At 38.3% G+C, this 27,500-nt stretch overlaps 1 protein-coding gene across 1 annotated transcript in view; it reads left to right on the top strand.

Annotated features, from left to right (window-relative positions):
* The window catches only part of myo10l1 (myosin X, like 1), a 65,815-nt gene that overhangs the window by 23,511 nt on the left and 14,804 nt on the right, over window positions 1-27,500 (top strand). Inside the window, 19 exon segments of the mRNA XM_084426246.1 lie at window positions 7,906-8,064; window positions 14,899-15,086; window positions 15,799-15,933; window positions 16,019-16,157; window positions 18,769-18,853; window positions 18,967-19,073; window positions 19,165-19,294; window positions 19,872-19,990; window positions 20,081-20,227; window positions 20,320-20,420; window positions 23,846-23,912; window positions 24,045-24,137; window positions 24,232-24,300; window positions 24,420-24,502; window positions 24,600-24,708; window positions 25,836-25,916; window positions 26,022-26,146; window positions 26,236-26,365; window positions 26,489-26,590. Coding sequence (XP_084282372.1) covers window positions 7,906-8,064; window positions 14,899-15,086; window positions 15,799-15,933; window positions 16,019-16,157; window positions 18,769-18,853; window positions 18,967-19,073; window positions 19,165-19,294; window positions 19,872-19,990; window positions 20,081-20,227; window positions 20,320-20,420; window positions 23,846-23,912; window positions 24,045-24,137; window positions 24,232-24,300; window positions 24,420-24,502; window positions 24,600-24,708; window positions 25,836-25,916; window positions 26,022-26,146; window positions 26,236-26,365; window positions 26,489-26,590 — 2,169 coding nt within the window.

The raw sequence follows: 27,500 nt of genomic DNA, 5'->3' as shown, positions 1-27,500 counted from the left end.
GCAGCTCAGGACCCCTCAACTCAGGATTTACACACAGTTCTACAGTATAAATTACTACACCTGCTGTTAATATTTACATAGGTCAGGTAGAAAAATTGCCCATAGGTTGTTTTAAAAGTTAATTTGATGAGAATTTGATTAGACCAAAATAAACAAGCTTTATGCATTTTGTTTGTGATTTGTGTCATGTATGACTATTGTGCATCTGATATAGGACTATTATGGTAAATGTGATGTCCTGATTATAAAATATAAAAATCGCAATTTTTTTCACAAATTTCTGGAAATTACCACCACAAAATCATTTTGATCGCAAAAATCACACAAAAAAATCGTGAAATCCTGGAGGGACTGTACAGTTGAGTGGGCAGAACTGCCTCTGCTTGAAGATTTAATTGGAATCAAACAATTGTATTAGCAGTTAGACTCCCCCCCCCCCCCCCCCCCCCCCCCCACACACACACACACAGAGTGCTGATAGAGGTAAGTAGTTTGTGATGGCTGTGAGTTGTTGGTAGAACTGTGATGTCAGGCTAATAATAACAGCTGTGCTGGCCTGGATTCAGCTCTGAGGGAGAAACTGCACAGCATGGAAGGGTTATCTGTGTACAGATGATACAGGAAGCCTGTTTGCATTTGTGTTTTTGTCTACAAACTATATATATATATTTTTTTTTTTTTTGCATGTGTGTGGCACATGTATGTTCATTCGTGTGTGTGTGTGTGTGTGTGTGTGTGTTTGTGGTGGTAGGGGGGAATGTCATATCATATCATATTTCTTTCAGGTAGGATCACGATCCACAATCTCATCGTGATTTTTTTTATGTTGGCTTTTAGGATTCTTTTTTTACGTTTCTGAGCAGTACAGCCAAAGTAATTTCCATATTTACACTAAAAGGTAACATAAAACATTAAAAAAAAAGACAACTGAGTCGAAATGACCAGTGGTAGAATGTACTGCAGTCCTACATCTGTCATCTAGAATGATTCTTAAATATGACTGTTGTTAAATGTTAAGGTCTTTCTGATGGAGATGCACATGCAAACAGGGGGCAGGACTTCTGTTTGACCAACCAATTATAGATGGAGGGAGTGTTGGAAAAAACAATTATTTTTGTAATTACATTTGGTGATGCTGGTGATGCAGAATATTTAGCTCTAAGGGGACAGTGGAAAGGGAACCAAACTCTATTGGTGACAGAAATGGAGAAATAAACCTAGGGAGAAACCAGGTTCAGTCGGGGGGCTAGTTCCAGTAGAACTGGCCAGGCTAACCAACACGGTGTGGTTTAATTCCAGGCTGCATCACAAGTCAGACTGTGGACTGATATCATTCAGAATATTTCATCCAGTTCTTTCTGCCAGAGACATCACGCCGGAATGTGGAGAGAGGATGTGTATCAGTGTATCTTTTTTCCCACCAAATTAACTGAAATTAACATTTAAAAAGGACTGAATCACTACCGATGAACCCAAGGTGGATTCCAAAAGGCTACATTTCCCAATATTTCCTATGTGGCGGTAACCTTGATGATTCATGCCCTGAACACCAGAGTGTTTGTGCTGACAATATTCAGTAGCTTTCTCTGCAGTAGTCCAAACCCTCCTCCATAAATCAATACATAGATCTAGCACTCTGCTGGGTCTCAAGCAGCTTCTCCAGGAAACCCCAACACTTTCTCCCTGGAGGTCTTTCACCCGTTGTTTTTTAGTCCAGAGCTAATCTGAAGGATTCAGTCCAGAAGGGTTGAGAAATTGCATTCAATTTGTAGGGGATTCGTTTTGAAACGGCAACCCAGTTGGAGAATGCTGAATTTTTTATGTAGATTTAAATGCATGTTATAGTACAGGGCTGGATGTTTCTGATTTGGTTAATAATTTAGTTAAGTATGGTTGTAACCCCACTCCTGCAGTGCTTCTGACCGAGTTACTGGGACAGAAAGCATGCTACGAATACATGCATGATTGCGTGTATTGTACATGCCGAGTGTGTTTTTACAGAAAGCACAAAATGTTTTCCAAACATTGCATTTTTATTGCGGTTAGGTTCTGTCCCTTTTTAATGTTACGTTAAAAACGTTGCCTAAAAAAAGCAATGCATGGGCTTTTTAAGGGAATTGTGTTATCATAACCTTTTCATGACTTATGCTAACAGGGTCTTCTGACTTTGTCAACAGGCCTTTGTCATTGTGTTTGATTCCGTCATAGTAGATTACATTGTTGGCCTTGTCCTTTCAGGTTGAATTTGAGGATGTGAAAAAGGTCACTTATAATGTTGGTGATCATAATGTTGGCTTTGTCCATTCAGGTTGAATATGAAATTAAGTGAAAGAGTTTGTGTATATTTTATCAGCAGCCTATCTGTAAATCTAGTGTGTTTTCCTATATTTCTCTGTATCAGTTGGAAAAACTGTGTGTGTGTGTGTGTGTGTGTGTGTTGTGTGTTTTTTTCTTTTTTTTTTCTTTGGTATGTGTGTGCGTACCCTCCGGAACATTGGTCAGTGAGTATCTCTTTCCTACCATTCACGCTGAGGTGAGTCTTCTGCTTCAGTGCGTCAGTGTGTGCGCGCAAGTTCACCTAAAGAATTCACAGTTTTGTTATAGGATTTAAGAACTCTGAGGCACACATACAGACTGTGACCTAAATTTGAGAAGTTAACTAAGAGTTCACAATCAACTCTGAGCTACAGCGCTCAAAGGCTTCTCACCCACCCCCTCCTGAGATCTCCTTTCTGTGTGTCGTCATGTATGTGAGAGCTATTTCTAATTCATTTCACATTGAGGCACAACATATCAGCAGAGGTTCACTCTAAGCTCGGTTGATGGGATGAAAATGTAAAAAGATTAAATCAGGTTTTATTGGAGACATCAGTCAATTAAAAAGTTTATTGAAATGAATTGCATTATATGCTGAATAATTAATAGAATTCAAAAGTTTGGGGTCAGTAAGATTTTATTTTGAAAGAAATGAATACATTTATTCAGCAAGGATGGATTCAATGTATCAAATGTGACAGTAAAGACATTTATAATGTTACAAAAGATTTCTATTTCAAATAAATACTGTTATTTTGAAGCTTTCTATTCATCAAAGAATTGTGAAAAAACTGTTTTTGCATAAGAAATGTTTCTTGAGCAGCAAATCAGCATATTAGAATAATTTCTGAAGGATCATGTGATACGTGGTTATGTTAACATACAACCAAATAATCCATTAGTAATCAGAATGATGTCACAATCGTACTGAAGAGCCTTCATGTAAACACCTTAATCGATCCGATTGAGCTCGATCCGATTGAAAGGGGTGGTTTATTCCTTTTCTAAACCAATCCATGTGAGTCTCCTACACGAATCACATAGTAAACACAGTGCAGCACTTCTGGGTTTTACGCCAGAACGCCGGCTCATTATTGGCCGACGCTGTTCACGTGATCACCACGACACATGCGTGTGATGCTGACGAAGGAGCTGGCCAATAATGAGCCGGCGTTCTGACATGACATGTAAACATGGCCACTGAAGACTTGGAGTAATGGCGGCTGAAATTTAGCTTTGCCATCACATGAATAAATTACATTTTATATTAATATATTAAAATAGAAAACAGTCATTTTAAAATTTTAATAATATTTCACAATTGTCAGGAGTGTGCTTTGTGTGACCTATGCCTTGTCCACACGGACACGGGTATTTTTATAACCGTGACTTTTTTTACGCGGTTCGGCCGTTCGTCCACACGGAAACGCAGTATCAGGTCACTGAAACCGAACATTTTTGAAAACCGTTCATTTCTCCTTGGCAGGCCAGGGTGAGGATTTTCAGAAACGCCGGTTACAGTGTTGTCGTGTAGACAGTAAAACCGGGGTTTTTGCTTCTGATTCAGGCTTCTGATTGGCCAACGTGGCTTTACGATTAGGGTTATATCGCTGCCTGCTGGTGTGACATGCTCTTGACAGCGCGTGATAGCGTGTTTTTGCGTTTTCATGTAGGCGGAGATTTCTTTTAAACCGAGCATGTGTGGACGGGATTTTTTTTTTAAACGCACTAGTTTTCTAGTCTGTGTCATCCTCATTTAGTTCACCTGTTGTTAATCAATTAGCTCATTAGTTCCCTCATTAGTTCTGGTATTTATACCCTGTTTTGGTTCAATCCTTTGTCATGAGTCTTCTATGATTTAACGTGGTTGTGTTCTCCTGTGTTGGAGTGATTATTAAAGACGGTTTCCTTGGACTATTCCTGTCATATGCTTCACTCAGCACTGCAATGTTGCTCTATATTTACTACATTTTTGATCAAATAAATCCAGCCTGGGTGAACTTTTGAACAGTAGTGTAAATATTTGGCGCAAAAGCTAACCCTAACCCTAACCCAAATTAAAATAATTCAATCACATTACATTATTGTGACAGGATGAAAGAATTGAATAGACATTACAAAAATGGCTTTAGAAATCCATATATTGTTTGTTTTATTTTCATATCACTGAACATACTGTCGTACAGTCCACAACAATCGAATTGATCATCAATCTGTCTGAGGTAGATTCAGAGGTCATTCACACAAGACACGTTCTTGTTTTCATTCTGAGATGTATAGTTGTTGGTCTCTGTGCACATGCAGGCAGATGTTTTTAACCGTAATGTCACATCTCGCTGTTTTTCAGTGTCTTGTGCCATGTGGGCCATGTTTTTAATTCATATTTAAGAAGTGCATCTCAAGACCCCCACGTTCTTCCATTCTGCTGCTCTTCTGTTTGTCTATAGGTGTGAATGTAGGTCACTGGTGCTTATAGTCTCTCTCTCTCTCTCTAGCTCGTGCTCTTTTTTTCAGCTTTCGTCTGAATCATGCAAAGCAGCTTCAAACATCAAACAGATTTGCAGGAATATCCATGTGCTGAGGGGAGAGAGACGGAGCGGCTGTGTGCTTGTGTGTGTGTGTGAGTGGGTGAAGAAAATGGAGCATGAAGACCTCCTCATCTCCTCTTTTCAGCATCTAAACTTAAAATAAATCGACAAAGACTCGCAACCAAACACTCACACACACACAAACACTCTCTCTCTCTCTCTCTCTCTCTCTCTCTCTGATGCCACTATATGATCTTTCCGCCATATTTGTTACGGAAACTCTCTCATGTTTTTTAAATGCAATTTACAATGGAGAATTTCCCTATATCGTTACTGACACTGATACAGTCCAAGCAGATTGAGTCAGATGTGACCGATCCACATCAGATACTTACAGTAGTAGTCATACAGTTAGGCTGTTACTGTCAAGCTCCAAAAAGGTCAAAAACACCATAAAAGTATAATACAAGAAATCAGTAGTAGACTTTTGTGCTTTATTTCAGGTCTTCAGTAGCTTTGTTTGACTTGAGCAGGAGTCCTCAAATGTGATATAAAGATACATGACCAGACAGACACTGAGGCGAACAGAAAAGTATAAATGAAGACTAGCAAATTAAAGCATAAACAAGTGATACAAAGAATATAATCTAATCAATATAATCCTAATAGTGGCCTTTTTTATATTATGTCTCTAATAACACACACTCAAATACACTGAAATGTTGATTTATTTAATTCTAAATCAGCTTTGTTTCTATATATTTCTAATGCTTGATTCTGATCAGGATTCTGGGAGGTCAATGTCATTACCGTCAGTTGCATTGATTAGCAGCAACTTGTCTCAGCTCATAAACGTTGACCTTTCCTTCCTTCCTTCAGTCTGTCGACCCCAATTTAACAGCATGTAACCAAGGCAAACATAATTCTCTCTGTCTTGCCCTCTAATGATGGTATATACCGTATTGTTCCGAATATAAGACAGTGTTTTTTTTTCTTGGAAATACATCTGAAAAAATGGGGGCGTCTTATATTTAGGGTCTGGACTTTCACATCAACAATACACCCGCAACAATAGGGAGCGCCAAATACGTGTGAAACAAGTGTGCCCCCCAGGACTGATAAACACAGATGAGTCATCAAACAATGCAGCCAAGAAATACGGTGTGTAACGGTGTGTATCCACTGGTGCGGATCAGAGTGAGCGTTTTCAGTGAATTCCTATGGAAGTTTTGCCTCAGGCTCACGCGCGAGCATGAAGTTCAACTTCAGTAGGAATGAACTGAAAACGCTCACTCTGACGCTCGCTTCACGCCAGTGGACATGCACTGACTTCAGGGAGAAACTGCTGTCATTTCAGCGCTTTGGAAAAAAACATTCATGTTCCCTGGATCAGATAGGTAATGCGGATCAAATGCCTGTGTTTTTTTACATGCCAACATCTGTCACTGTACATAAAAATGGTGAGAAATCAGTCACTTTTATGCTATGCCATAAAGTGTTTATTTTTATTTTGTTGGTACATTTGATCAAAATTTACCATACTTAGTTTCAATATAAAAATGAAAAATATGCTAAATGAAATTTATTTTCAAATAAAATCATTTTCTTTATAAAAGACAAGATTTGTTCCTCAAAAGCCTTTTTTCCAAAAGGTACATCTTGAAAAAGGGAGGATTGTCTTATAATCAGGGTCGTCTTATATTCCGAACAATACGGTATGCACACGTGCATGTGTTTTGTCTGTGCACTTAAAAAGATTGTGGCTGATTTAATGGGTTTGAATAGTAACAGCTCATAAATCCATACCTGAAGTAAATGACACACACACACACACTCACACATTAGTGGTTGCATTGATTTTTAATCTATCAGACTCTCAGGTCTCTCCTCATGAACTGGGCTGTGCTCTCTGGTTATCATGGCAACGAGTGGCACAAGAGTTATGTTTCAGCAGGAATGAAATAGAATGCTGAGAAGAAGAGAAAAATAGTCTCTCCCTTTTGTGTTGTCCACTCAAATAAAGCAGAGAACCTTTTAGCAAAGTACATGTGATGTACATGTATATTAAAGTTGAAGTGTGCAATATCTGCAGCTAAAGCATCACCAAATGGAGTTTATACCAAAAATAATGACTGTTATTGGACAGGTTTCACTTCATCTTTCTGCAGACCCTCAGTGTTTACATTTCTTTTTAGGAAATCATCATACAAATGGCTTAATTATAGTTGTCTGCATATTAAAGTTGCGATGTAACAGAAGAATCTTCCATATCGTGGCATACATCCAAGTAAAATGGATTATTGGAAAAGAAGAAAACAATGTAGGGCAGGGACTTGGTTCTATCCATCGGTTTTTGATTGGATGGAGGCAAATCTGAATGCGAATTTGCAGTCGATTGTAAGAAAGGGTGGGGTTTAAGAGTGCTCAATAATTGGAGAAGTCCAGCATACTTTACCAGAGAGAAGTAAAAAAAAAGACAAGCTCAAAAAAAAGAAACATATACACGGATGAACCGTTCACAATAAAATCAATGACGTGCATTTAGAAAACAGATTTCCATTTCATGCCAACTTTAAGCTGTTATTGGAGAATTTTATAACTGAAGAAATATATAATTTTATAGTTTATCATTTTAAAATGGAACAAAATGACTTCAGCTTTAACATAATTCCTGTCTCAAACACTGACAATGATAATCGGCATATTACACATTCAAAAACATTTTTAATGCTAACTGTGCACCCAGGTACACACGTTTACATTTATCTCAATTGTTAAGAGTTACATTTTTGCTGAGTTTAAATAGGCCAGACTGTGCTCTGCTTGGCAAAATGTCTGGTGTTTTTGTCAAGAAGTGCCTGTTGGGTATAAAGGGTAAAGAAAGGCCTCAGCACGCTGAAACTCTGTGGAACAGAAATGCGGAAACCCTGCTGTCTGACTAATGCATTATTCAACTGAGGCATTCCCTTAAAATGGCCCAGGCAAGATCCTCTCCTCTTTTTTTGATGTACTACTCATGCATCTGTGTGTATATCAGCGGTTATGTCTTTCTGTCTTTCAGGTGGTGTACCTGCAGCAGGCGGAGGTGAACAGGGAGAAGGTGTCCTTAATGGACCAGAGCAGCATTGATGGAGTGCAGGACATGTCCATGTTGGCAGAGCTTCATGAGGCCGCCATCATGCACAACCTTCATCAGCGGTACCAGAAAGACAGCATCTATGTAAGAATCGTACAGACACTTGACCTCACAATGCTCCATGAGACCTCTTATTATTGTATGCAACAAAAAATACTTAAAAACTCTTCTATTAGTTGAATAAATTAATTGAATTGTATAGGTTTACAATAATTAATGTGTTTCAGAGTCTTATGTTTACGTCCTCTTAAAAACAGTAAAAGGTCATCAAACTGGTTAAATCGCAAAAAATGACACTAGATACTCAAAATACTTAAAACAACAATGCAGAACATCTTCCACCCAGAGAGTCACTAGATCCAACTAAACTTTTGACTTTACCACTGATTATTTTTATTTGTTCTCTAAATAAATCATCTAGAGTCATCGTGTCAGGCCTTGATAAGATTAGTATGGGACATTACAATGACCTGTTAATTCCTCAATTGATTCCTTATCTATACTTTCTAAAGCTTAAACTGAAATACACTATTGTTCAAAGAGTTTTGGGGTCAGTAAGATTTTTTTAAGTAAATTAATATTTATTACTCAGCAAGGACTGTTCTTATGAATTTTCTATTTCTTGTGATTCTATCAAAGAATCCTGGAAAAATCTATCACAATTGTATCAAGTAATTAGCCTGGTAATACCAAACTCTGCTACTTCGCTTTGCTTCGTAGACAGAGTCTGGAAGGGCATAATTGAAAAGCGTTTTCTTTCTCGCGGGGAGGCGCTTGTCTGAAGTTTAAAATCATTGGTTCCCGTAAGCCAATCACATAACGTTTGGTTATGGTGTGTGTTATGCACATGCTCAGCCGCATCTAACTTCCACTGTAAACACATGTAGTATGATGCGAAAACAAAACCATCGAGCGAAATACCGGAGTGAACATGGCTGTGAACGACTTTTGCAGATTATGTGAAGTAAATCTACGCATCCACGGTACAATCAGTGTTTACGTCACGACTCTCAGCCCGCCCTCTGTTCGTTGATTGGCCGGCTGTTTTCAGGCCGGAGGAAAACGGAAAGCTATTACGCTGTCTCTTTCTGAGTACAGAAGCGAAATGAAATTGAGCGGAAGTAAGAAGTCTGACGTAGTCAGGCTATCAAGTAATGTTTATTGAGCATCAAATCATCATATTAGTCTGATTTCTGAAGGATCATGTGACATTGAAGACTGGAGTAATGATGCTGAGAATTCCAGTTCATCACCGGAATAAATTACATTTTAAAATTTGGCCTATTAAAATAGAAAAAAATATATTTTAAATTGCAATAATACTTATACTCAATATAATGCAATATTGGTGAGCAAAAAAAAAAAATCTTACCAATCTCAAACTAAAAATATAAATATTTATTTACATAAATAAGAAATAAAAATTTACAAAAAATAAAACCTAAATGGTAACAATGAAAATGCTGGAAATAAAACAAAACTGAAAGGTAATATGCATTTGAAATTAGTAGAAAAATAAAAACGAATTTGAAAATGCAAAACTATCTCCTATTTGAAATTCAGAAGTGGTATATGCATATTATAATTTGATTGTATTTCAATAGAATTTGTCTTCAGACAAGAGTAAAAAATGAATGATTAATCAAAGCTGTAGCCTCATCATTCAACACACTGAGCTGTGGTTCTAAAGTGGGCACTGTTAGTTTGAGTCGAGCTTATCATTTCCTGATCTTGTTTCCCCATCACATCCTTTACACTCTATACATCGGCTACAGGCCAATAAAAGAAAAAAAACAACAAGGATCTAGATATTCTACATGAAAGCGTTACAATGATTGTCAGTATCATTGATTTCAGCCTAATATAAATCATTACAGGTTTGCACATTTTCACCAGGGATTCTTTCCACTTTTCTTCATGCCAGTACTTTATGAAAAAGTAGGTCAGTTAATGCCTAATTGTTCACTCCGTGTTTCCTGTGTAATCAATCCTGTGTTGTTTTGTATTCTGAGTTTTAGGGTGGACAGCTCTCTGACTGACTAAGAGAGGAACTGGAGTTTCCTGCCTTAGTTTAACAGAGTGATATTAACACAAAACATCTCAGCCTGAGACTGAAAGGAAACCCTGTTTGATTAAGGAATTGTCCTTCTTCAACAAAAACATCCGAAGCCTTATACATCCCAAACTGGGTTTTCAGACAAAACTAATGTGTTGCAGGATTTATTAAAATATGTAATGTAAATAATAGCCTAATAGCCCATTGTTTGCTTTTATTTCCATTGTTTAAAGTGAGTTTATCAGCTTAGATATCAAGATATTTATACAGTATTTATATTACATCAACAAAGACCATTTTCATTTGCCACTATTGATGAATGAGTTTCTCGTGTGAAATTGAATTTATGTGAAACATAAATCTAGTGTAGTTATTATTATTTTTTTTTATTTAACAGAAGATTCAAACTGCACACTGCAGGTGCTCAATGCAAAGTTTTTTTGTAATTAGGGATTATAATTTATGCACAAAAAAAATACCATTAAGTTTTAGTGTACAAGTGAATAACCAAATCCAGAAGCCGACTATTAACGATCAAACAACCTTACATTTTTAAAGTGAATAGTGACCCACGGTGCACTAAAGCCCAAAGTACTTCGACCATCTGCGTTCCGTGATGGTGTGCGCACCGAACGACAATTCCTCTACTTCCTTCTTTAGACCGATGACTTCGCACAGCCTAAACAAGCTTGACACAGAAGACCCTTGCCATAGAAAAGCGCCTCATCAGCGGACGACATCACAAGCTGCTATTGTGTACTCACCGCTCCCCTGCAACAGCAGCACAAACGTCTACACCAGAAGCAACCGTTGCCATGTCGTGGCGTGGGGCAAAAGCTAAAAGCTGTCTACACTGGGCGCTAAAAAGCGACCTTTACAAATCCATTTGTCCTTTGTGTCAGGTAGCGCAAACACTTGGAGGATGACATAAATAGAACAGGGCATCAGTTCACTATCGGGGATTTGTTGTGTCGTGCCAGATCCAGTGTAGACAGAATCGCTGAGTGTGTTTACATGCACGCTCTTAACCCTCAACTCTCAACCCATTAACAATTTCCTTTATCGGAGTAAGGTCATAAACGGCTTAAGAATAAATGTCCCCTTATTCCAATTTCGCCCAGCATGTTAACTAATTAACCCTGATTTCTGTTGGCTTATTGAAGTGCACATGTGTGATATGTAACAGCGCATCCAGACAGAGCGAGAGTTTTGCAGTAAGGCAGGAGGAAATATATCTTTCTTGACCCAAAAAATTATAGCCAACATAACAAATTAAATACTTGGAGTCAGATACAGAAATTATTACGTTTTGATGTCACTACCGGGAAATAACCTGATTTATTAATTAAAGGAACACTGTGTAGCTTTTCAACCTTCATAATATATTTCCAAGACCCTTGTGATGGTACATCGACATACAATAGGTTGAATGACATGTCTGCCATAGCCTGACGGGGTCTGTATTGCTTTTACTGGCACTGCGTAACTTCGGGGTTCGGGTAGTAACCCGAGCACAAAAAGAACTACAAAATTCGACTGCTTTACGGCATACGTCACTTCCCCCACCACTTCCTCAAATTTGGACGTGAGAGGCCAACCAGCGTTTGTTTTCGGCTTTCGTGCGTATGTTTTTGTCATGGGGGCTGTTTACACCTGGCCACTTCATGCGTTTTCTCAGATCGGATAGCTATCCGATCGTGAAAAGACCAGGTGTATATGCCCTCGGAAACGCATTGGAGACGGATTTGAATCCGATCGCTCAAACCACTTCAGGAGGAGGTCTGTGCCGCACATGTAAATTGTACTCCTCCCAAAAATGCTAAAAAAATGAAAAAAAAAAATGTGTGAAAGCGTGTTATAGGCATTATGTAATGTTATAGCCAGATATGACGACGCTACTGGAACACGCATCACCGCAGATGAGAAGCTGAACATCAAGCCAACGTGCAAACTATCGCAAATCAAAGTGAAAGTAAGTCGCAGACGCTTAACACACAATCATCATCATCATTAAAAGTAAAGAAATGAAATGATCTTACCAGGGCTGTTACTGCTCTCTCTTATTGCGGTCTTTGATTTAGAAATTTTAGCTGATGATCAATAAAATGCAGCTCATATCTGTTGCTTTCGGTGACGTGCACTCCATTAAATCCGCATATAGTGCGGGAATTGAAGATCGGATTTAAATCCGTTTCGCAAAAACACATTTATGTGACCAGGTGTAAATGGAATCGTTTTGATAAATCAGATAGCTATCCGATCTGAGAAAACGCAATGCAAAAAACAATTTACGACAGTGCAAGTATTCTACAGCGACTCTAGGGGTCGCTGTTTGACAAAAACACAATTGTTACACAGTGTGCCTTTAAGTCTTGTAAACGCTATTTATTTGCGTTGTCAGGTTATTGGTTTGCATGTAAATCCGGACAACAGGTTATTTCAATAAGCTCATTTTTGTGAGTTATCGGCGTATTGGTGTGCATGTAAACGGACTCATTGATTATAAGGGGTTTTGGTGTAGACACGGTGAAAGTGAAGTGTTTAAATTTTTCAATTTAAAAAATCTTTCAATCTTTGAATTTGGTTGTCAGAGGTGAGGTGGGGTGTTGGGGTGCCACAGTTTTTTACAGGTTTAAAAGGGGGCGTGACCAAAAAAGTTTGAGAACAGTTGGGCTATAGAGTCTGTTGCCAAAGAGAAGGGTCATGTGATCGGGTTTTAGGACTGGAACTGGAACCTCATTTGTCTAGACAGAGTCATATGTCACAGACTGCTGGTTTAGAGTTGTGGTCTGGAGGAACTGGTATGACTCACAGTCTGAATTATGATCCAAACATTCAAGCTTGACCTTTGCAAAATCCATAGAAAAAGAGTCAGTAAATCCCTCTTTGTAAGGATTGACTGGGACAGAGTCAAGTATATTGAAAGTTTTCAGCATGATTACAAAGCTTTTATTCATCAGATTCTTTTTAATCTTCCATCATGCGGTTTTAACAAACCCAGAACAAGTGATAAAGTGAGGCACCATTTATAAAGTATCAGTCCCAGTGTCAGAGGTAATTGCAACAGTTGTGAACATGACCTGCCCTGTTTAGTTTACTACAGAGGGACAACAACACCAGACAGTCATTTATACCTCAAACACATCGTGCGATTCATAGGATCATAGGTCCAATAACCTGCTCTAACAAGTCAGATAATAGCTGTATTGTTGTTTATCTCTTTATATTTGTGCTGGTAATGAAATTGCAAGCCTTATGAGACACAGTATGATGAATAGCTCTAGTTCTCATATGCAGTAGAGGAAATTATGTATGGATGTTTTTTTATGATTAGCAAAGGTCAGTGTAATATGTTTTATTAGAGCTTAAATAACATATCTCTATCAGTGTCTGAAATTAGCTTATACATTTCCTTGTTATTTTAATATAAAACTAAAACAGCATGCAAGGCTTTATTTTATCAGCTGTATTGTTGATCTTGCAGATTTATGTCATGTTGTGCTAAATGGAGTGAATGTGTTGGTGCTCTGCTGCTCTCTTATCCCATCTTGGTAAATGGAAACTGTAATTTACCTTTCCCAGGATGCATGTATTGGGGTTGATGACTGATAGCAAGCGGTTATCTGATTTATCTTAGAGACAGAGACACAGCCGACCTGAATGAGAATGACTCCCCTCTTGGGGTGGTAGCGACAAAATAATTTTTGCAAGGACAACATTGACACACTTTTCAGATCCATTATGATTTTTGTACAATATCAGCATCGTTTTTTTTGTTTTTTTTAAACGTGTGTTTTGCTTCTTAACAGGTTTGAGATTTTTTTTAACACCTCATAAATAGTTGCAGTAGATCAGGGGTTCTCAACTCTTGCCCTTGAGGTCCACTTTCCTGCAGAGTTCAGCTTTAACCCTAATCACACACACACACACCTGAACAAGCTAATCGAGGTCTTCAGGATTACTAGAAAGTTACAGGAAGGTGAGTTTGAATCAAGGTTGGAGCTAAACGCTGCAGGAAAGTGGACGTTGAGAGCCAGAGTAAGCGTTACCAATTTAAAAAAACTTTTAAAACCTTTAAGACCTTAAAAAAAAAAAAATTGTCTGACAGAAAATATGTAAATGAGAACAGCTTTATTGGACATTTGGCTATATATTGTATAAAAATACAGTATGTGAGCATGGATTAGGTGAGATAACAGCGACATTTAGCTACTTTTTGGGCAAGTTTTAACTACTTTCCATTGAAAAGAGGAGGCAACACTGGCCAGAGTTGATAACCACTGCAATAGATGATAGCCATGTATGAAACCAGTGATTATTACAAGCCTACAATAGATTTTTTTTGTGCCCCCTTGTGTAGCATCCACAGTGTTGTGTTTGGCTCCTCTCCAGTCATCCAGGAAAGGCGCAATTTAATCTTATCACTGCGCCATTGTTAAGATCAGCAAGTCATATTACTGCTGGTGGCCAGTGAGCATGGGTGTTGTTAGCCTCAATATATACAAATTGCAATCACACACCTGCACATAAACACATTACGAAGACCAGCATGTAATGATGCATTTAATATTAAAAGAGATGGATTTAAGTTGTTACAGTGCGCATTGATAAGGAGACACTTCATCCACAATCCTCTCATGACCTACTGACCCTGACACAACCAGCTTCTATTGTGAAATATGACCTGATCACATACTGATTGTTAAAGTTCCCTTTAAATTTCCCTTCATTTGTGGATATAAACTAAAATGTGCACTGATCACAAATATGTACATTTGTCTCAATATGCTAGTTTTATTGTTTTACTACCTGCTGGCTTTCAATAGTCCTTAACTTACTTCCTCTCTTTTTCTGTCTCTCAGACTAACATAGGTTCTATCTTGGCGGCTGTGAATCCTTATAAGCAGATCGGAGGGCTGTATGATCTCTCCGCAGTGGAGCTGTATAGTCAGCATCATTTGGGCGAGCTGCCACCACATATCTTTGCTATTGCCAATGAGTGTTACCGCTGCTTATGGAAGAGGCATGATAGCCAATGTGTGCTGATCAGGTAATACAAATACTTTTTTATTTTATTTAGTCAAGCTGACAAACCTGCAGAACAAGCATGAACTTTCTGTAAAATCTTTTGAAATGTAGTCTCAAAAGATAAAGCTTTATTAATCACAAAAAAGTAGCTCTCCAATAATAAAGTCATTTATCGTCAGTAACATCAGTGTGTAATCGAGGGTTGCAGTGTTGTAAGTGCTCAGAAAAACAAAAACAAAACACAACACAAACAATGTCCCAAACCTGTCCCCCATTGGCTCAGTTGGCAGTCTCTTTTAAAGAAGCGTCTGAACCACTGCGAGAGGTATGCCCAATGGACTGCAAATTGAAGTCATTTGTGGGCGGAGCAACCAATCACAAAACTCCCGAAACCAAACAGCAAGGGTTATCACACTCTATAACTTCTACCTGGAAAAAATCTGTGATGTTTTGTGTCACTTGTATCTTGTTTTAAAGCATGTAGATAATGTGAGGAAGGTTTGGAATGCTTTAGGCCTTATTCACTGACTGAGAACTGATGGGGATCCATTTTTAGATGTTATCTCAGTGTACTAATCTCATTTGTGTTAAACCTAAAGGCTGAGTTTGAGCAGTTGTGGTTTAGACTTTTGCCACAAACTGCTATCAGATTTCACAGCATTGCAAATTCAATCAGGGTAACACAAATGTCAGTGAAGGTCATAAATGAATGTGTGTATGCATGTGTTTAACAGTGGTGAAAGTGGAGCTGGGAAAACAGAAAGCACCAAACTACTGCTGCAGTTCCTGTCTGTCATGAGCCAAAACTCTGCCGGGACACCCCCTACGGAGAAGAGCACGCGCGTGGAGCAAGCCATCGTACAGAGCAGGTATAGCGCATGCCTCAACACACATTTATAAGCATTTATATGCACACTCAAATGCACAACTTTTATACTTTTCTTTCTTGTGCAGTCCCATCATGGAAGCATTTGGGAATGCCAAAACAGTCTACAACAACAACTCTAGTCGTTTTGGGAAATTCATTCAGCTTCATTTCTCTCAAAGCGGGAACCTCCAGGGAGGATGCATCGTCGACTGTATCCTCCTCATTGTATTCAAATACAGTTTTTGTATACAGAGATATCTTGTCCTTTACAGATGGTACCTTACCCTTTTGAAAAAGAAGTGAGCTTAATTGTATTGAATGTACATTTGTAGTGTACTTTAAAAAAAACTTGCAGATAATATAATAATATATTACTGAAATAAAACGCCACTTAAATGTACTTAAAGAGAGTAAACTTTCATGACTGTGTTTAACACACTTAAGTATAATTTAAAAAGTGCACTTTGTAATCATTTCAAATTAAGTTTTATCCTAAATTACATTTTAAAAATTATGTTTTAATTATATTTCGCCATGCTTTAGAAAAGAACTGTACACTTTGATGTGTTGGCTAACATACTAAAGCACATGAAAACTACTTGATTATCATTTTAATTTTACTGTGTTATTCAGTATTACATTTAAAGTTAAATTGCAACTTCAACATTACAAATGTGTAATTACAAATATATTTAAATACATTATAGATTTCAATCAAAATTAAAGTGTATGACTGCTTGTCAATACATTTGGCAGTACACATCATATTTCAACAACAATACAAGTAATTAGGAAATTACGTATAAAGATGTATATAAGTCCTCTCTAAGTGTGTGAAAAATGCAACATGCAAGTTCAAGAAATTGCATTTAATATAAATGAAACTATAAAACTATAATATATTTTTATTTAATACAATCAAGTGTCAGAAAACACTACATTCAGTTCACAGTTAAGTATTCTAAAAGTATATTAGTGTACTAAAGTGTACTTCTTTTTCCACAAGCGTATGTCACCTGTCCACTCATTAGGTAAAACAAATCCCAGTTACCATAGTTACTAGGGGTGTGACGAGACGCTTACTCCACGAGACGAGACGAGACACGAGATTGGGTTCACGAGAACGAGACAAGACGAGATTTTTACACAATTTTTAAGAAATCCTCACTGATGAAATATATGAATGGAAAATAGTCTTTTATTCAACTGAAAATCACAAAATGCAAAACAATTTAGGTTCATTTTGAAATCAACTTGTAATGAATGTTATTTTACTTCTATTTTAATGAATTCTATGCAGTAAAGGACATGCAAACACTGCAAAATGTTTTGCTATAAACTCTACTGTCTGGCTTCTCCCCTGTACGATTTCACATGAGAAATCTAACTCCTTTCCACAAATCGAACATAAAGAAAAATAAAACAGTATAAATAAAATAAATATAAATAACTGAAATAACACTTTAAATGCAAACAGTAAGTGTGTATCCATAATCAAAGTTATGCTCTCTCAAAACTACAAGTTCAAACAGAAACAAATTTTTTTTTTTCAAGCATGAAAAAGAGATAAAATTAACTACACAGAACAGACTAAGATTTTGGTCATGTTCTTTTTCAAGAATATAAGCATGTCGACGATTTCTGGCAGCATTTGAGACCTTTGGGCAGTAGCTAACTAGGGCTGCACGATATGAGGAAAAGCTGCGATGTGCGATAACATTGTTTAATATTGCGATGTCGATATGACTTGTGATATGTGAATGTTAGCTATACTGTTCCCATGTCTTAGTGCTTTAATAGGTTCTTTGCGCGATAGGTCAAATGTTTATTACCTGCCTGGTTCAGATTACACTATTTTGGCGCGATTTTGGCACGATCCGTTTCGTGGAGATTCGTAAAGGACAACGGGCGTCGGGACGCAAGATTCGATCGTTTCATTTCGAATAGTGTGTCATAGTGGGCGACAACCTACGCGTCTGCGATGCTCCAGGACATCATGACAGAAAGACTAGCATGTTTAACTTTAACGGTCCTCCACGACGGGTTGAGTGTGAGCGAGAGTGAGTGTGCGTGAGTGAGTGAGAGTGCGAGCAACAGTGAGCGTGTGTGTGTGTGTGTGTGTGTTCGCGCGCGAGTGAGTGAGCGAGGGACAGTGAGTGTGTGTGTGTGCGCGGAGTGTGTGTGTGATTGGCCCGGCACACAAATGATTTAAAAGTGGCAGGGGCATCTTCAATAGGCTACTAATTTCACCCTCACGCTCCATCACACTGACATCACACAACAACTCACGAGACAAAGTTTTACCTCGACGAGAAATCTCGTCGCGTTTTAATCTCGCGAGATCTCGTAACACGAGATCTCGTCACACCCCTAATAGTTACCCATTCATTTTTACTGAAATACAGTAGAATGACGCACTTCAACCATTTCATGTTTTGCCTGGTATAGTTCAGTTGTTATAACTTCTCCCCGCACACACACACATTTCTGCCATTGAAATGAATGAGTGACTAAGGTGACATGCTTAACCATGTTCACAGTACAGTTTACTACAAGCACAGTTTCATGCAACTGTATTTCCCTTAATTCTTGCCCCTTCAGATTTGCTTGAAAAGGTAAACCTTGCTGTCTCCTGTGTGGCTCACCCCTAACTACCAGAAATCAATCTTCTGTGATCAACTGTTCACAGTATAAAACCAACCATTTTTCTGTTGATACGATTTGGCACTGGATATCTTGTCAAAGGCAGAATCACTCCCCTATTTTGCAGAGAAAGAGTGTCTGCCAAAGTGAGATTCTCGCCCACTCATCATATGTGATCTGATCTGTGTTCCAGAATCGAGTGGTTAGGCAGAATCCAGGGGAGAGAAACTACCACATCTTTTATGCTTTGCTGGCTGGGACCAGCAAAAGCCAAAAGGGTGAATAAACACACATGCATTTCCACAACGCAGATGATGCTGGCATATTAGTATCAACTAGAATACACTCATGTTGACAGACTGAATGATTAGATATGTCCCTCTGTTTATAGAGACATATTTTCTAGAAGACTGCCCTGAGGTTTTTCATTACCTGAGTCAGTCAGGATGTGTGAAGGACCGCAGTCTCGATGACAAGCAGCATTTTGATGACGTCATGGTATAAAAAAATCAAATAGATTAACATTCTTAAGGCAGACAAAAAACTAAAAGCATAATGATTCATTTTCTCTTTCTCTTTTTGTCTTCAGGAGGCTCTGAAGGTCATGGAGTTCACAGAGGAAGAGATCAGAGATATGTTTAAACTGCTGTCTGGAGTTCTGCAACTTGGCAATGTGGAGTTCATGACAGCAGGGGGCGCGCAGATCACCACCAAACAGGGTGAGAGGTGTCATTCATCTGTTACTGATAGATATACCATGGTCTGTCAGAGTCGATTCTGATTAGCTGAAAAGTGGGCATTCAAACTGTATAATGCACAGGTAGTTTCAGTCAGTTTAATCACTGTTCTATATTAATGCACTGCTTTCATTGAAGAAAACATATATACGCACATATCACTCGCACACAGAGATTGGAGAATGCTCTGAACACACACAGAAACATTCAGGAGCATAGAAACTTGTTGTCAATTCTGCCCCATGCCTTTAGCTGTGCTACATTTATTATATTACTCAGCAACGAGGTGGTAATGTTGCTGTTTTTGAAGTAATTAAACTCACAGCTTCATTGTTAGTAAAGACACTGCACAGATGCAGGTAATTCACATGCACATCTCTCATCTCTCTCTCTCTCTCGATAATTTATTTAAATAAATGTTATAATTCAATTAAATAAATGTAATCTTGCCACACTACTTTATCTCTATCTGATTTAAAGCGTGCAGATGCTAATTCTAACAAGTAGTAGCTGAAAAAAATAACCGTTTGTTAGTAATTCTCTTCTCTACTTCTTGTAGTTGTCACTAATGTGAGCGAGCTCCTGGGCCTGGACAGTTTTCAGTTGTCTGAGGTTCTGACCCAGCGTTCCATGATCCTCAGAGGAGAAGAGATCTGCTCTCCACTCACAGTGGAACAGGTACAATCTAATATATTTAAAAAAAACTTGAATAGTTTGACAGTTATTCTCTTCTGACTCCACTTGTGACTCCACATTTTTGATTGACAGGCGATAGATTCCCGGGATTCAGTTGCCATGGCGCTTTATTCTCAGTGCTTCTCGTGGATCATCATGCGAATTAATCAGAAAATAAAGGGCAAAGATAATTTCAAGTCTATTGGAATCCTGGACATCTTTGGTTTTGAGAACTTTGAGGTGTGAGGCCACTACAGATCACATGTTCATTCACACAGATAGACACATAATATTTTACTGAGATCTAACACAAGTGTTTCTGTGTTCTGAAGGTGAACCGTTTTGAGCAGTTCAACATTAACTATGCTAATGAGAAACTGCAAGAATATTTCAACAAACATATTTTCTCTCTGGAGCAACTGGAGTACAACAGGTAAAGACTGACATCCGTGAGTGCATGAAAAGTTTGATCAAGTCCAGTCACCTTTTTTTATAGCGCTTTATACAATACAGATCGTTTTTAAGTAGCGCTACAGTGATAAGCAGGACAATAACGATTCAGTGATGCAAACAGTATTCAACTGCTGTAAAGCAGCTCTAAAAAGACAATAGTAAACAGTCATTATTCAGTTGAAATTAGTTCAGTGTTGATACTTAATAACTGTGTAAAGTACATCAATTATGAAATGAGTTCAGTTCAGCTATAAAGCAGCTCTGCAGAAAACAGTGATGTCATCATCCAGCTAAGTTGAGTTCTCATCCGATAGCATCAGTGCAGTCAAATCAGTAATATTGCTGAATATTAAGTGTCCCCAACTAAGCAAGCCAGAGATGGCTGTGGCAAGGAACTCAAACTCCATCAGGTGATAGAAATGGAGGAAAAAACCTTGGGAGAAACCTGGCTAAGTCGGGGGACCAGTCCTCCTCTGGCCAACGAACAAACACGGTGTGATTATGATTCAGGCTGCATCAGAAGTCAGATTGTGGATCAATACCGTTCAAATATTTTTCATCCAGTTCCTTTTGCTTGAAGATCGGATTCATCACGCCAGTATGGAGACGAAGCTGGTCATAGGGGTCTGTGCAGAGAACTTGTCTGGTTCTTGTGGTCTTTGCTGAGGGTCTGTGCCGATGGCTATCGTGTCGACGAGGCCTTCTCAGGGGATTGTCTAGTAGACACGGTCTCTGCTGACATTCAGTGCTGCAATGAGGTCGTGTCTAGGTGCAGGTCCACCATCTGATCTGCATACGACCCGGATCCGGCTGATTACGGTAACCTTTGGATAAGGATGAGACAGACAGACAAATGTTAGCGTTGATGCCATTCTTCTTACGATGTAACAAGTACATCTGGGGTTATGGGAAGTGTTCCCAGTTGACCTAAATATGCAGCTTAACAATCCTTAATGGATTTGGATGCCAGGTTAAAGAGATGTGTTTTTAGTCTAGATATAAACTGACAAAGTGTGTCTGATTTCCGAACAATGCTAGGAAGACTGTTCCAAAGTTTGGGTGCTAAATAGGAAAAGGATCTACCGCCTGCAGTCGATTTTGATATTCTAGGTTTTAACTGTCCAGAATTTTTTGACCGCAATAGACGCAAAGGACTATAACGCTTTAAGAGCTCGCTAAATTACTGAGGAGCTAAACGATTTAGTGGTTTGGAAGTAATTTGCAATATTTTTTAATGCTGTGTTGACAGAACTGGGCTAATATGGTCATACGTCCTGGTTCTAGAAAGAACTCTAGCTGCTAAATTTTGGGCTAGCTGGAGTTTGTTTATTAAGCGTGCAGAGCAACCACCCAGTAGGGCATTACAATAATCTAGCCTTGAGATCATGAACGCATAAACTAACTTTTCTGCATTTGGCATTGAGAGCATATGTCATAATTTAGATACATTTTTAAGATGGAAAAATGTGGCTTTACAGATGTTAGAAATGTGGCTTTCAAATGCAAGACTGGCACACCGAGGTTCCTAACTGACGACAAAGACTTGACAGAGCAGCCATCAAGTGTTAGTCAGTATTCTAGGTTATTACGTGTTGAGGTTTTTGGTCAGATATTTAAAATATCAGATATTCAGGTTCAGATATTTACTCAGTTTTCTTCAGAGTTAAGTAGGAAATTAAATTACTAGTCATCCAATGTTTTTATATCAACTATGCATTTCGTTAATTTTGTGAATTTGTATGTTTCTTCAGGGCGTGAAGATATATAGAACTGAGTATCATCAGTGTAACAGTGAAAACTAATGGCATGCTTCCTAATGATATCTCCCAAGGGTAGCATGTACAGGGTGAAAAGCAACGGTACTGGTACTGAGCCTTGCGGTACTCCATACTGCACTTGTGATTGATATGACACCTCTTAATTTACTGCTACAAATTGATAATGGTCAGATAAATATGTTTTGAACCATGCCAATGCAATTCCACTATTGCCAACGTAATTTTCGAGTCTATTTAAAAGAATGTTGAAGTCGATAGTATCAAATGCAGCACTAAGATCCAGTAACACTAATAGAGAGATACAACCTCGATCAAATGATAAGAGCAAATCATTTGTAACTCTAATGAGAGCAGTCTCAGTACTATGATACGTTATAAATCCTGACTGAAAATCCTCACAGACACAATTTCTTTCTAAGAAGGAACATAGTTGTGAGGATACTGGCTCACAAGTATCTGGCTCATTTTTGACAGAAAATGGAGATTCGAGATTGGTCTGTAATTAACTAATTCTCTAGGATAAAGTTGTGTTTTTTTTTTGAGAGCCAGCATAACAGCCAGCTTAAAAGCAGTGGGGCGGCAGTGGCTCAGTGGTTCATGTAGATTGTCTACAAACCGGAAGGTTGGTGGTTCAATCCCCGGTTCCACCTGACCAAGTGTCGAGGTGTCCTTGAGCAAGACACCTAACCCCAGCTGCTCCCGACGAGCTGGATCGCCTTGCCTGGCTGACACCGCCGTCGGTGTATGAATGAGTGAGTGAATGGGTGAATGTGAGGCAATATTGTAAAGCGCTTTGGTGGCCATTGGGTCTTTGAAAGCGCTATATAAATGCAGTCCATTTACCATTTACCATATAGGCTCTAACATACATGTTGTTGATTTTGAAGATTTGACAAGTTTAGACAATTATTCCTCTCCTATAGCAAAGAATGAATGTAATTGTTCATCAGGGGGTCTATAATTTAGCCGCTGTATCAAATAAATACCTAGGGTTGTGTTCTAAGAGTTGAAAAGCATTATGCAAATGTATTTTCTAGTGACGTAGAACCTTACGCAGTGGGATTCGAATTACAAACGACACGTTTAGGCGGTTCTGAGTCGATTCTTTCTTTTGGGAGACAATAACTTTATTTATCGTGCACTTTTGACTTTACAACTTTGCAGAATGTTTACAAACAGCTATTTTACACACTGCATGAAAGGGAATATTTGAAAAAACACAATAGGGGCATTTTAAGCGCAAAGGAGCAACCTTGTCTAAAGTGCTGGAAAACTTGCAACATTGAGTTCTTTTAAGCTGTCTGGTATGTTGAGGAGTTTAAACTGATCAGGAAGATTATTTATAAAGCAATCTTCAGTGGTAAAGGTGATTGTTCTACCATATTTGTAACAGGGAGCTGGTTTTGCAGCCTTGGCTTAATGGTGTATACACGAGACTAGATAATGATCTGAGATGCCATTGCTCTTCTGCAGAACACCATCAACATCGATTTGGTCTGCTGTTACATCTATTCTTACATGTGTATTGTATCTCTTAAGTGCCAGATCACCTGAAAAGTTATTACAAATACAATTTAAGCATTTGAAAAGATTTTGTATAATATAACTAACAAACTCTGTCACACAGGGAAGGGATTCACTGGGAAGCCATTGATTGGATGGACAATGCGGAATGTCTGGATCTAATTGAAAAGGTAATCTAATCATGGTTAGCTGTTGGGAACAATTTGGTTTAATTTAATTCAATCAAAGTTCAATTTGATTATTATAAGTTAAGTTTTCAGTTTTGTGTTAATTCACACTTATCTAATGTTGTGTTTATACAGAAACTGGGCATGTTAGCTCTGGTTAACGAGGAGAGCCGATTTCCCAAAGGCACTGACTTCACCCTGCTGGAGAAACTGCATGGCAGACACTCTGTGAGTTATATTCTCATCATACAAGCCAGGGACATGATACAATTCAACCAAGCATAACATGAATAAACTTACAAATGAGGTTGTTTATCCACAGACTAATCCCTACTATGTGAAACCCAGACTGGCAGACCATCAGTTTGGAATAAAGCACTATGCTGGAGAGGTATACGAAGTGTCTGTCTGTCTGTCTGTCTGTCTGTCTATCTATTTATCTGTCAGTCAGTCTGTCTGCTTGCCTGTCTTCCTTTTTTAATCTTTATATTTTGTCTTCTTTTTTTATAGGTTTTATATGATGTGAGGGGGATTTTAGAGAAGAACAGAGACACATTTAGAGATGATATACTGAACATGCTGAAGGATAGTAGGTAAGACACGAACACACAAATTCATAAACTCACACACACGCTAAGGCAATTTTGTTCTTGTGTAGTTTAACCTGTGAGTGATTCTGTGTGTGTGCAGATTGGATTTCATCTATGATCTGTTTGAGCAAGTGAGCAGCAGAAACAATGAGGAGACCTTGAAGATGGGCACGGCCAGAAAAAAGCCCACTGTCAGCTCTCAGTTCAGAGTGAGATATAGCTTCCATATCAAGACTTTCATATTAATAATAGACCTAACTAGATTCACTTGTCAGTTAAGTCAGTGTCTTATTCACATTTTGCTTGCAGCTAGGGTGACCACCATCAAACAAACCAAATGTGGGAAGATTACTAAGTTTGTGTGGGACAATGTGGGACATGTTACCAACATTAAAACATAACCTGAAACTGTTACATAATGTCTATCTAACTTAATAAAAACATCTGTATTCTGCCTTTCAGCTGATAAAAATACTTTGTTCTTCCAGAAAACACCATTGCATCACAATGTAACATAACATGTCTTTATTTTACATGTTTTTAAATTCAACATCACTGAGGCCAAAGGCAGCATGCATCATGCAGATAACTATTTTTGAAACAGTTCTGACCAGGTCCAACTTAAATCCAACAAAATAAATAATGAACAAACAAAATATAAAACAACATGAAATTAGTTCATTGACAGTCTTGTACATTAAGAATATATTCAACCAAAAACTTTCATATTTTTAGAAAGGATGTGAATTAAAACAACCACAGCAGGCAACAAGTTGATACATTCTGTTCTCCTCCAGCACCAGAGAGCACACTTGGCTGAAACACAAGAAAACAGCACATACCAAAAAAATATTAAAATCATACTGGAGGCTCACGTTATTCTATTCTGAATAAAATTTTAATTTACCGAATTATCCATTTGTTTTCCGACAGGGAACACATGGAACGAATCACCGCTCCACATTTTGATTGACAGCCGTCACAACCTACTAGTGACCGTGTTTACTCCTTTCTTTTCAACCATTGGATAGGATTTAAAAAACGACTGTTGTATTTGTACTTCTGACGAAGCGCTGTTAAATATAGGGGAACAACTACGCCGCAAAAAGAATAAATAAAATGATTTCTTAAAAAGGCAAAAGAACGCATGCACGTTTTCTTAATATGATAATTAAAAACCAACAGACTGATGAAAATGTGGGACATTTTCTCAATATGCGACGTACGGGACAAGGGGTGACAACGCAAAGCGGGACGGGTGGTCACACTACTTGCAGCCCCTTTCGACTTGTCAGTGATTTAAGACATTTGATTGGTTGTCTCTTCTGTCCTTCAGGACTCTCTTCATTCTCTAATGGCCACTCTCAGTGTATCCAACCCCTTCTTTGTGCGTTGCATTAAACCCAACATGGACAAGGTTAGAGCAGTCACATCAACCAATCAGAATGCAATTTAAAAAATAAATTGTGATGTTATTCCACACACATTATACATTTTAATAATGTTTGTTTCTCTTCTATAGAACCCAAACAAGTTTGACCCAGATGTGGTTCTGAATCAGTTGCGGTACTCTGGCATGTTGGAGACGGTAAAGATTCGCAGAGCTGGATTCCCTGTCAGACGCACCTTTAAAGACTTCTTTACCAGGTAAGGGTTAAAACAAATATAGATGCATGAGTTTTTGTTGGCTCATGTTTTCTGGGAGACGTTTATGATTTTGTGGTTGTGTACATCAGGTATAAGATCATTCTCAAAGAGAAGGAAAAGGCATCTGTGGCTTCCAATGGAGATGAGAAAAAGAAGAGCACAGATTTGCTGACACTCCATGACGGGACCAAGAAGGAGTGGCAGTTTGGAAAGACCAAGGTATACCTTTGACATCTTCCTCTATAAATGTGCTTATTTATATCTCTTTTCAATTAATGGTAGGCACATTTTCACTTGTGTTTTGTTTGATGGCACTAACCTGTGATAACCTTTGCTCCCTAGGTGTTCCTAAAGGAATCTTTGGAACAGAAGCTGGAGAAGCAGAGAGATGAAGTGCGAAGCAAAGCCGGACTGATAATACGAGCCTATCTTTTGAGATATACTGCCAGGTGTGTGTATTTCTAATTTTTTTACAAATATTACATTAGATTACATTTGGTTTCCAAAACATTTCAATACACAACATTTGTTTAATACCCTTTAGGATTTGAACATGTCACCCGCTTTTTCAAAACACACGCATTGCCTAGATGGTCTAGTTTCCAGCCTGTCCAGATGTTTTATTTGTCATCTGGTCACCCTATATTACATTTAGGTTTTATTCAAGTTTCCCATAATCTAATAATTGTTTTTCCTCATTGAATAATACAAGAAATTTAGAAATGTGCACTACTGTTCAAAAGTTTGGGCTTGGTAAAATCAATGCGTGTGTTTTTATGTTTTTGAACTAATGATGGCAAAAGTTTTTTGTATATTTTTGTAAATGCCTAATCTTTGCTTGTTAGTGCTTATCTCGGCCCTGTTTACACCTGGTATTAAGATGTGTTTTGGTTGATCGGATCACAAGTGGACGACTCTAAACACAGGTGTAAACGGAGTCTAAAACATTTTGAGCTTGTCCACTTTCGACCATTTCCAGAGGTAGTCGAAAACGCATTAGACCGGTCGTTTTCGTAGTGTAGCAAACGGATTGTGGTCGAATGAGTTTGAACAGCCACAAAAGACCGCCTACTCTCCGCCTACTGACCTAATGTGTAAACATTATGGAAGCACACTAGCCAGATGGGATTTAAACTTTGTTGGCTGAAGACCCAAATTTGGTTTGAAGATGAAAAAACGTACTAACCACAATGTTCTCTCACTGTTACTGATTTCTAACATGCACTCACTTTGTTCGACGTGGTCTTGCGGCTGTCAGAGCAGAAAAAAAGCTACTGCTCTCTGTGTGTTTTTCCGTCATCTCCGGTCGCGTTCATATGTACAGTAAATTGTGTCATCTTATTTTGTCTATTTG

This window comes from Rutilus rutilus, assembly GCF_951802725.1.
Source record: "Rutilus rutilus genome assembly, chromosome: 12".
NCBI lineage: Eukaryota > Metazoa > Chordata > Actinopteri > Cypriniformes > Leuciscidae > Rutilus > Rutilus rutilus.
Note: the sequence above shows the minus strand (reverse complement) of the source record. Positions and strands in the feature narration are given on the sequence as shown.